Below are 11,729 nucleotides of genomic sequence, written 5' to 3' on the forward strand. Positions count from 1 at the left end.
AATGTTTTGAGTTCCCCCTCAAGCTGTGAAGCATTTAAGAGGTTTTGGCTTAGCATAGATCTTTCTATGCCTGGCACTTCTGACGAAAGTGCACAGACGTGTCTTGCAGTGTATACTCAAGCTAATTTGACTGGAAAATGAAGTTGTTGCCTCCTGGACATAAGGTCTTCAACTTCAATTTATTAACCCAACACCATGTTAAGAGAAGGAAAGAATGGCTGTTTGCTTGAGTTTATGAAACAAATCCATGAACCACAAACACCAAGTTTCTACAACCATCAGTTAAAACAGTTTTAATTAAACCACCACATTTGAAAGGAGTGCCACATACATTAGTATCACTTGAGAGTAATTAATGACTATTTGCAATAGCTTTCTCCCAAACATCTCAATTGTGTAACATTCTGGTTATGCTTCTACCCCTCCCAGTACATTCAGAGCCAAGTTTATTTTTCATTTGTGCTTTTTTGACAAGTTATGACAATGTTTATTAAAAAACACATACAAAAGACTTAAGTTCTGCTAAACCCTATTGCCATACCATCCTCCCTCTCATTAGGAAGGGTGTCCATTTTCTTACATCTTTTCTCCTTCTCAGCTTTAGCTGTGCAAGGATTTTCTGGGCTTGGGATTCTCTGCTGCGTTTTGAAATCACTAGAAAATAGGTACTATTATTGCTCATGATACAAGTAAGTCTACACAGTAGTCCCCACCAGCCCATACTGTAGAGAAAAGGAAAAAAAAAAAAAAAGAAAAAAAGACACATTTGCCACAGGATTCTCTTCTTCAGCATGAATCATAAATACAGTTGATTGTATACGCTGTGACTGAGCTTGTAACACAGTTCTGAAGTCTGCAGATTTTGTGAAGTTGAAAATGGCCTGGAAAAGACCTTCAGTGGTCACCTGGCCTTTTCAAAACCGGATCACATGCAATATATATAATTACTAAATTATAAAGGTGTTACAAAACAGATAGCTATACAATATATAATACAAGAAATATTGGGCATTGAAAAAGCTTAGTTCTAAATTACTTCAGTTTTACAGTATGCTGGTTAATGCTTTTTAAGTTCTATCTTGTACATGTGCATGAATACATACACTCATACACTTCCCCTAAGTACTGCGTTCATGATAGTAAGAAGTAAGTCCCTAGCTGCTCATTACGCAGAGTGACATGCAGCATTTGCTTTCCACCCTACCTGTACCCCCCTCAGAAATTTGTCTCAGCTACAAGCTATAGCTGGAAGGCAAGCTCCACAAATGAGCCTCTTCCTTCTTTCCCAGCTGAGGAAAGCTTTGACAAAGAATATAGACCATAATTAAACCTGCTGTAAGCTGCTGCAGGTCCATGACCAACACAGACATGGCTCTGCCTCGCTGGAATACTTGATTGGAATTACTGGCTCCAGAAACACAAGCCAGGATCCAGCCAGATTACTCTGAGATGGGTGTCTCTATGAAGTTTGCATATGTAGATTGCTCACAGAACTGCTTTTCTATTTTGACCTGTTATCCCTAGTGACTCACAAAGCATCCCTGAGTTTACTAAACTCTGGAGTACCTAGAATGTGCTTTAGAAACTTTTGGAGGTTTTCAACACCTGCTAAGATTTTCCTCCAAAGCACAGCTGATAAAACAGTGAAGTTAAGACAGACAAAGAACAGTGTATGCTTCTACTCAAAGACATTTTCTAAATCAGCATCCCTCAAATACCATATAAAAATATATGTAGTTTAACATCTGAAAGCTTATTGATTCTCTCTGTGACAATGTATATTAAATTATATGTGGCTCCATCACAAGTCCTGCAGTGGCCACAAAAACACCAGTAAGCGTTACATTAGCCACTGTTACACACACCAGCTCCATGTTTCAGAGGAGATCTTCATCCAACATCACCAACTGATGGAAAATAAATTTTATTTTTACTTCTCACTTAATTCAAATAGCTAATAGTCAACAATAGTCCAGTAACAGGAATCAGAAGAGACTCAGGCAGCAGGTGACTACAATAGTCTCAGGGAGGTTCCTTCCTTTGGACTAACTCTGGTGGAAGAAAAGGCACTCTTTGGAAGGTTGGGTTTTTTTCTAGTTCCATTTAAAACAATTTTGTCAGAGGTGAAAACAAAATAACTTACAGGTTCCTCTAATGGGTTGTTTAAAATCTCTTCCTTTCTGCCCTTGAAACACTATATTCATATGCAAATGTTTGAATAAAATAAGGATGACTCAAATTGGGAGGGGAAGTAGAAGTAAACCACCCAAATAGATATCGACATGAGCATATGTAAATAATACTTTAGGTAAAAGCTAGTTGCTTAAAGATACCAGTATTTTTGCTAATTTATTGCCAGGGCTAATAAGGAATGATCTGGAGAAAAAGGTGGTTTTTCAGTGTCTTACAATTGCACCAAATTTACATCAGAGGTGCTCCTCTGTTGCTTTGACAGTGGATTGTACTTGGATTTAATCTTTCAATTTAAGTATGGTGCTCTCTCTGGGGAAGAGTAGTAATAGGTAGGCTTGATGTTTCCCAGGACTTCATCTTCCCAGTTGGGGAGACAGCAGAAGAAGAAAGCACAACCTATTGCAACAACAGTGCTGGCCCAACCAAAGCCATAGGCCCAGCTGAACATATTATCTCCTGTCAGTGGAATTTCTTCTGTGAATTTCACTGGGTAGATGACCAAGCCTATGATCTGGAACGCAGCTAGAGAGAAAGAAAGAAAAGCAGGAGTAAATGGCAATGAATGTATTGCATTTCCCACTACAAAAAAGGTACCCAGAGATAACTGCATATCCTTTTAAGATGTGTAAGGATTAGTTTCAGTCCTACAATCAAATGTGCATTCTCACGGAGGTATATGATTTCTGGCCAAGGCAGATCCCCACGTCTATCCAACTGCAGCAGCTACGGCTGACATTGCCAGGTTGCTAAGGCACATACCTGCGTGCGGTGGCTGTCCTACAGCCAGGCACTGTGATCCCTGCAGAGCCAGTGACCTCCCACCCGTACCACAGCCCCACCACTCCTCCCCTCGGCAAGGTGGGAAGCACCCGGGACTCTTGGCTCCCCAGTCATAGCATGTGACATGCAGGGTCAAAGGTGTTGGCTGCCCCTGTACACCACTTTCAGGGAAGTGCTAACGGACAGCGGCTACTGGAGCTCCCACAACCATCATCCTCTCAGAGCATAAATCAGTCTTCTCTTGTTCCCCATGAAAATGAGTCACAAACCAGACAAAGACAGTTATTCGGTAGGGAGGCTCCATCTAGCATGTTTTTCTGCTGATGCTTGTTTTACATCTAAAATACCTTGTCTTTATGCCCAGCCTTACCAACAACAAAGAGCAAGCCTCCGATTCCTCGCACAAAGTTGAAACGGAGTATCTCAATTGAGAATGCGATGACTGCGAGGGCGAAACAGATGACAAGGATCACAAAGCCAACAAGATAGGTGGCAGCTGCTGCTCTCCCCCATCCTTTATGAGAAAACAAGAAAGATGTTACACACAGCGGTGCGTTGAACCGTAGGTCATTGCAGGTCTTTGGTTTCCTTTAATCTTTTTTTTGTTGAAACCCTTTACTGTAAGAAGTGTGCTCTATGTCAAAGCAATACTGGATGCCTCCAAAGTGCACAGCTGCAGAGCAAAGAGGCAGCATCACTAGTGGAGCAGCACAGAACTCCCTGCCTGCTAACCTGTTCTGCTGGAAAGGAGGGATATAGCGCAGCATGGTAATAGAAGTAATACCTCCAAACTCCCTATCTGTCAGGACCCGCAGACAGCTGAGCAGATAGGGCACACAACTGCTGAGAATGTACTTTTTTGTCACCTTTCCTGTTTGACGTGAAAGTTTACAAAGCTACTTCCATGCACAGGGGAGTATGAAAGCCAACAAGAGGGTACCTCACAGGAGATAACTGCTGGGAAATAACAGTGCTGTCAGCATACAGCTTCTTGCCTGTTTGTTTATGACAAGAATAATGCATGTGGAGCAAAGTTAGCATTACTAAAAAGAAATAGATTGGAATAGCTGAAGTGAGAGATGACAAAGAGAAAGCTCTTGACGATAATTATCTACTCACAGCTGAAAAAAAAATAGAACCAGCTAAAATGCAGCAGGTGGAAGAGAAATAGCAGAATCTGAGGTAAAGTGGAAATTCCTCTTTGAATCATTACTTTGACATTTGCTGGAAAAGGGTAGTGCAGATTCTTAGGATCAAGCAACTGCAGGCTGAAGAAGCTCAGGCACAAAGCAAGTTGCCTTATCCCAGCAGAGCAGCACCAGTGCCCAGAACTCATCCACCACAGGCCAGGGCAGCAAAGGTAAGAAAACATCCCAGAAAAATTCCAGCAATTCCCCTTCTGCAGTAACACAGGTTTGTGAGAAGGCCCTCATTATGGCCAGACCCTGTCCTCTTTAGAAACCAAGCAGGAGTTCAGTTGAGCCCAATGCAAACAGCAACAAGCAAAGTTGTTCCTGCCCTGGAGGCAGGATAACTGCCCACAGGGCTAAACCATAGGGCTGGTGCTTTGTTTTCCAGTCAGCTGTCATCACAGCTCAATTCCCACATCTGCATAACATTGATTTCTACCTCCATACATTTAGACAGAGGTAGGGCCAGATCCTGAGCTCCCTCTAATGTAGGAATAAAGACAGCAGCGATATCTAGGTCAAAATATTAAAAAACCAAGTATCTTTCATCAGAGCTGCCTGTTTCAACGCAGCTAAAGTGACTCTGGAGACACCCTGCTTTCAACATAGCCTCCGCTCTTTCCTGTGCGAAAGCGCAGAGGAAAGATGTTGAGACAGAGAACATTTTTCTAAAGAGTTAAAGTCCTCCACCTTAACTCATGTACTCTACTAGCTGCATAAATGAGGGATAGCTAGTAGTTTTACTGCATTCTCTGACTCAAGTTATCTCAGACACCTCTACTACATACATCAATTTACTCTCGGAAAGCAAAGCATTGTTTTACAGTTATTTTCATCAAGCCTGAATTGGTTTCTTTCCCCTCTGTTCCAACAGGAAGAGTAAAACACAGCAGCCATCCGTCAGCCAGATCTTGGCCCCAACTACCACCTGAAGACAGTCATGTTGGCATAGAAAGGGTAAGGGAAAGGGTTTTCTTTACCCCCTCCCTTCTTGGAGCTACTCAAGACAGCAAAAACTCTTCAAATTACTTCTCCTTCAGTCAGTCCTGCATGTTTCATACCCCTTCGCTATGAAAGGGCTGCAGGTTTAAGGAGGGAGGGAGGACACAAGCTGTATCAGTGGTCTGATAAAAACTTTTTCAGACAAAATATTCTCTAACATACCTAACACAAGTACTGGATATTATCTCCACAATAGAATTTATTTAGGGATAACCAATATAAAGGGATTTATTTTCTCATCTCTGGCAGTACAGAAACAACACCACACACAGTTGTAGGAGATGTCTTGTCAGGACAATTGATACCAAGCTGTCCTGGTTTCAGCTGGGATAGCTAATTTTCCTTAGTAGCTGGTGTAGCACTGTATTTTGGATTTGGTGTGAGAAGTATGTTGATAGCACACTGATGGTTTTAGTTGTCACTAGGTACTGTTTATACTAAGTCAAAGAGTTTTCAGCTTCTCAGGCCCTGCCAGTGAGAGGGCTGGAGGGACACAAGGAATTGTGAGGGGACACAGCCAGGACAGCTGGCCAAAGGGATATTCCATACCATGGGACATCATGCTCTGTATGCAAACTGGGGGGTGGGTGGGGGGGGTGGGGTTGGCCAGGGCCTGCCAATCCTTGCTCAGACACTGGCTGGGCATCAGTAAGCAGGTGGCGAGGCAGTCACGTTGTGCATCACTTGTTTTTTCCCCCCCTTCCCTTTAGACTTCCTTCCTCCCCCTCCCCCCTACTTTTTAATTATAACTGCTATTATTATTATTGTTGTTCTTTCAATATTAAATTGTCCTTAACCCTCAAGTGTTACATTCCTTTCTGATTCTCCTCCCTATCCCTCTGGGTGAGGGCAGGGGGAATGAGTGACTGGCTGCATGGCACTAAATTACCAGCTGGGGTTAAGCCACAACACAAGCCCAGCTTTGTTTCAGGTCTTCAGAAATAGGCAGTAGTAGGCATCACCATCATGAAATTCAGTGGGTTTTGTTCTCATGCATGACAGAGCTGAGTGCTGGTGATGCCATACCTTTCTCTCCTTCTCCAACTGGATTATCTTCTCCAGCAGCAGTTACCAGCAGGTTGACACTGACAAGATCTGGTAAGACTGAGTTTCTGGTGCTGGCCATGGAGCTGGATGGGTCTACAATGGCTGGAGTCTAGTTCAGCCCATCAAACAGCCAGCCTGCCACATGAGCACCAGCGCAAGTCATAGAAGAACAGCAAAAAGCTCTGGACTTTGCTCTGTGTGTGTGTGTATATATACATATATACGCACACACAACGCAAGAGAAATGTCATCAAAAGACTTCCACTTAATTGTTTAAGTGACTGACTGCAGAGGTCGGGGTGGGAAGCTGCACCCTTACCAAGCACAGGGTGCAGCCCTGGCACGCTCCTTTCCCACACAAACCATTGCTTTGCAGCAAAAGGGCTGCTGTAGGGCTCTGACTGAAACTGCTGTTTCTCCATGCAGGATCCCCCTCATTCCCACACCTATCAAGTCAGGATTTCCCAGCTCCTTTTCCACCCAGAGGCTCCTGAGAGCTGACTGAGCCACTCACAGGCACCCAGATCTCCTGTCTCCATCTGCAAGACCCTTCACCTGCAGCTCCCAGCTGCCAGGAGGGGAGAGGTCCGTAAGAGCTGGAGAGACTTGCTCACACTCAAGAGAGACAAATCTGCCCCATTTAGAATTTAAACTTTCCATAAAACCAGAAAATTTGCTGATCCCTTCATCTGGCAGAGAGAGTGTCTCTTACTCTAAAATAGGCATAGATATGCTGTCTGTTTATGAAATCAAGCAATAATGCTATGATAATTTGGGGCTGCATAAGTAGGAGAGCAGAACAACGGGGGAGCAGAAAAGCAGAACAGTTGGAGGTATCAGCATTCCCCAGGTCAGCTTTGCTTCAAAGAGTCAAGTTCTTTGCATCTAATCAACAGAAAAGTATTTATCAATTAGGTGGTGTTGAAAGAACATTTTAAAACCCCAACTGTTCAGAGGCTGAAGGTCTGTAATTATTAGGAAGGATTAAGAGTTTTATTACATAGCTTGATTAATGATGACTAGGTAAAGAAACTAAGCTGCAAATGTTATCATGCAAATAACTAGGAGGAGTTGGGATTATTTAATGATGAGCATCAGTAACATGACGAAATTTAAGAAAAGAAAGAAACAGAGCCTTAGTGTTAGGAGTATTTCCTGATTTTATTTGGCCATGCCTCAGTCTCACCTGGGAGGATATGGAGGCTCTACAGGGTAAGGATATTTAAATCTAAATTTTCCTTTAGAAATAAGACAACTGAGGAAACAGTCTAGCAGGAAGGTGAGCTGCTACAGGATTTAAGTAACAAGCCTTTCTCATCTTGGTTCACTCACAAAAGCAGAAGCCAGTTTGTTGGCTTGTGAATAACTGTAATCTTAGGGTGGACATTTTTACTGTGATATGCATACATGAGGTGTGATTTTACACAGTAGTACAATATTTTTCTTTATATAAATGGCAGTAGCAATTCTTTTTCAGCCTTGAGAGCCCACTACACAGAACGGCCCAAAATATCTGGTTTTGTTGACAAAAAAGAATTTCATTGCAAGCGAGAGCAGTATCAGTAATATTTTCTTGCTCACATAATGTGCAAACTTCCATGTAGCATGACTGGTGAAGGGAAGGTACATGCATACCCACCATGAGCCCAGGACAGCCCAGAATCAAAGGTTTGCTGGGAAGGCTGGTTGGGAATTAATACTGGGGATCACAGCTCTGCTTTGGGTTTAGAAGTGCAGGAAAAGCAACTGCTATACTACCAAACTGTTAAATACAAGCCCACTAGTATGAACTTTGCTTCAGCCACTTGTCTCTGCCAGGAGCTCAGGAGAAGCACAATCCTACAAGTTTCCAACATTTAACATCTTTGGGTTACTAGCAGTGGAAGTGCACCTGCCCAGGGGCCAGCAAAGCCCACCGGCAGGGATGCCAGCCTCACCTGCTTGCTGGGATCTTTTACTGGGGAGTTGCAGTCAATGTTTTCTGGGTGTAGACAGGGACACTACTAGACAGAAGTACCACACCTCTTCCATTAGCATTTTTCATCGAGTGCCTGCGCTCAGCTGACACTATAAGCCAAGTTAGTATTTTCTCAAATACATCCTGCACTGTAAACCAGACAGCAGCATGCCTGAAAAGAGGCATACTGAAAAGCATACATGTAACATTCCTGGCCCCTCAGTGAAGTCAACACATGCACTCAGCTTCACCAATAAATAGCCTGTGGTATCAAAGTCCGTGCCTCTAGGGACACAGGTACAGTGGCACAGTCACAATGAAACATGAGCTGGGCTCCTGCTTCCAGGTTCCACCTTTTTCTTCATTGGCTTTTTTTTTTTTTTTTGGCACATACTAAAGATCCAGATGAATGCTTCTCTTTTTCTAGGTTGGCTGTTGTGTACTTAATGAGTACCAACTGGCTGTGAGAAATACAAGAAAGAGTTAACCTCCATGGGATCACCTTTACTGCACACATACACGCCCATCTTTTACAGTGGTAATTCAAAGCAAAGTCGCTGGGAGCAGCCGTTCAGAACCTGGAGGACACAGCCACCCACAAATACTGCTCCTGAACTTACAGCCTCATCACTATAAAGACGGCCACCCTCTCCAGTTAACCACATTGCAAACAATCCTTGTCATATCTGATGACTTACTGATATATTTTAAACACACAGTCAACAGTTTCATACTGCAATGATCTAGACTCAAGTCATGGAGTCATTTCACAGTGCAGTGCAGCAGCTGTGTGTTGCAACATTTTGATAATAGACAGACGCTGCCAGCCAGGTACTTCCCAGACACAAACCAGCACAGAGCTCTAAAAATCCCTTCACCGCCTCCCCACCAAATGATACCCTGCTCTTCTTTTTCCCTTTCCACTTCTTCCCTCTCATGTGGCATTTGCAAATGTGCATTAAGAAGCAATGCAGTTTAGGAGACACTCCTATTTGCAAATTTGTCTGTTCCTGGCCCTTTTTCCCCATTTAAAGTAAGTGACTCAGATGCTTTTTCTCTTCCTTCTCTTAGTACACATGCCACAGCTCAATTAAACTGTTTAATGGAGCTTTCTGTTAATGGGGATCCACTCTGGAGTTTTTGTTTCACCAGGAGGGGTGCCGGATGGTTAGTGCATAGTAGTTATTGTATGCAAAACACAAGTTATGCATCTCAATTAATTAACTTTTCTTTTCCTGCAGCACTGTTGTAAATGCCTACTAGGCATTTTTTCCTTTGTAAATGCCCTCACCTATTTTGAGCCTAATTGCATTAGCATAGAAAAAAGGAAACAAATCAAACCTGAACTCATACATTATATCCTGTCTCTAGATGTAAATAATATTTCAGTAGACAGTGGCATTGATGTCATGAAAATTAGAAAAGAGGAAAAGTCAGGTTGGTACAAATAAGCCAAGGATTTAAATAAGTTTTGATGAAATAAGCAAAGTTGAAGACAATACGTCTTCTCTGAGAGCTTGTTAACTAGAAAAAACTGCAAAGTTGCTTTTGCCCCACAAGGCTCCAGACTGATGCGAAGTACACACCCATCAGTACTTGGGGACATGAGCCATGGTGTCACTACAGAGGAAGGCAAGTTTCAGCAGCTCTACTGTATTAGCATTTCTTCCCTGCACAATGCAAATTTCAGCAGTTCTGCACTAGCTTTTCTTCTCTGTCTAATCAGGGGTGGGCGTATCTTTGTCACACTAGCCATATTTCTTCCACCTACAGTAAAAGCTGCAGTCATCACCTGGCTGAGAAATGAAGCCACTGCTCTTGCAAAACATTCAGGATTTAGCCTATGCATGTGTTGCAATGAAAAGCTTCTGGACGTTAGTCCACCATGCTCAGGCAGCAATGGATCCGCAAGGGGAAGCAGTGCCAGCTCTCCCAGCTGAAACACACCCTTCCAGCTTCCCAGTCCCCAAAGCACCCTCATCCAGGATCTTAAGGCGGGTCTACTTATTTGTCCAGAAATATTTTGTGAGGGAAAAGCAGATATAATCAGACCCATGTGTTCTAGCAAAAAACAAAAAGTCTCCCCCCAAAAAAACCAGAAACTGGGAGCGTGCAGTAAGACTACTACACTGGTGATGCCAGATACAGAAGCAGCTCAGCAAGTTAAAACAGAGGCACAATTATCCCCGATTTAGGCCCCAGTGCAATAGAGGGATACAGAGGAAACAGCATTTTTTTTTTCTGCCTGCAAACCCACACCGGGCCATTTCAAGCTGCGGGTCAGGAGGCACCTGAACAGCAGCACTCCCTTAGCCAGGCAGGGTTAAATCCAGGTGCCCTCTCCCCCCGGAGGGCCGGGGAAACGACCCTTCGCTGCTGCCCAGGTGCGGCTCTGCCCAGCCACCCTGCACGGCCCCGTCCGGTCGGCGGTGGCGGAGCGCCGGCGGTGCCAGGCGGGGCTGCTGGGGGTGCCAGGCGGCAAACCCAAAGCGGGACTTGGGGCCAGTTGGCTCTCCTACCCCGGCTGCTAACACCCGGCTCCTCAGCGCTGTGCCAATGGAAAACACTGCCCTGGAGCATCCAGACCTGTACGTCTCTGCCGGTTTAAGCCCTGAAGCGGCATCAGTACCGGTTCCGCACGGGAGGCTCTATCCCAGCTGCGCACAGCAGCGGCGGGGAGAACCCCCCCCGGCGCCGGCCGCTCCGCGTGGGTGCCCCCCACTCACCGTAGTCCATGAGGGACTCGCAGCTCCAGTTGAGGTCCTCCTCGCCCCGCGTGCAGCTCTCCCACAGCGACGCTTGCTGCACGTAGGGCGCCGACTCGGACTCCAGCCAGCCCCGGCCGGCCAGGGCGATGATGCCCATGATGATGGCCAGGCCCAGCAGCAGGGGCAGGAGCCACCTGCACCTCCAGCAGGCGAGGCCGCACACCACCATCCTGCCCGGCCGGCGGGGGCTCCCAGCGAGCCCGGGCTTCGCGGGTGGGGTACGGCAGCGACGCTCCGCCGGGACGGGAGGCTGTGCCGGCCCGAGCGGGCTTTTAAGGCGCCGGGCGGAGGCAGTCCCACCCACATTCCTCTGACTAAGCCTGGCGGCGGCCCCGACCGGTGGGGCCGCCGCAGGGAGCGCGGGGCTGGGCCCGGCTCCTGGGCTGCCCCGCTCCCCTGCCAGCCCCGCGGACCCCCGGCCCTTCGCTCGTCCTACCCGGCCCCAGCCTTGCTCGTAACCCCTTGCTGGCCGCCGCCCCCCGGCCCGCTCCTCAGTCGTGGCCCCGCCACCGCAGACCATAACCACGGCAAACACTGCCGGTGCCCCAGGTTTCGCAAGCCCTGCCCTTCCCCCGGCTGTTGGAGCGCATCTTTCTCCTCACTGCTCGTCGGACAGCCAGACCAGCATCACCCAACACTGCCATGCTACTGATGTTAGCCACTTCAGGTACCGACACCTCCCCGTCGCTTCTTTCGCAGTTGAAATGGGCGACTCCTTGCCCAGTTTTTGGGCAGTCAGAATGCAAACGAGAACAATAAAGGTGTTACGGGAGGATGGGAATGTCACATTAT

At 45.9% G+C, this 11,729-nt stretch overlaps 1 protein-coding gene across 1 annotated transcript; it reads right to left on the reverse strand.

Moving 5' to 3' along the window:
* Nucleotides 1–278: 278 nt before the first annotated feature.
* Nucleotides 279–11,228, reverse strand: LOC101912192 (p53 apoptosis effector related to PMP-22-like). The gene is made up of 3 exons (XM_005230158.3): nucleotides 10,896–11,228; nucleotides 3,344–3,487; nucleotides 279–2,715 (listed from the first exon to the last, which is right to left on the reverse strand). Exons 1-3 carry the CDS (start codon nucleotides 11,104–11,106, stop codon nucleotides 2,480–2,482), a joined length of 591 nt encoding a protein of 196 aa, XP_005230215.2. The 5' UTR covers nucleotides 11,107–11,228; the 3' UTR covers nucleotides 279–2,479.
* Nucleotides 11,229–11,729: the final 501 nt, after the last annotated feature.

Source organism: Falco peregrinus, chromosome 7, assembly GCF_023634155.1.
Source record: "Falco peregrinus isolate bFalPer1 chromosome 7, bFalPer1.pri, whole genome shotgun sequence".
Classification (NCBI taxonomy): Eukaryota; Metazoa; Chordata; class Aves; order Falconiformes; family Falconidae; genus Falco; species Falco peregrinus.

What these genes read in the sequence shown, in the direction of transcription:
- LOC101912192 (XM_005230158.3), bottom strand. Translation starts at nt 11,106, where the DNA reads ATGGTGGTGTGCGGCCTCGCCTGCTGGAGGTGCAGGTGGCTCCTGCCC. An exon ending in CGAGTCCCTCATGGACTACG is followed by an intron (nt 3,488 to 10,895) that starts GTGAGTGGGGGG and finishes TTTCTCATAAAG; the next exon opens with GATGGGGGAGAGCAGCAGCT. An exon ending in AGGCTTGCTCTTTGTTGTTG is followed by an intron (nt 2,716 to 3,343) that starts GTAAGGCTGGGC and finishes CTTTCTCTCTAG; the next exon opens with CTGCGTTCCAGATCATAGGC.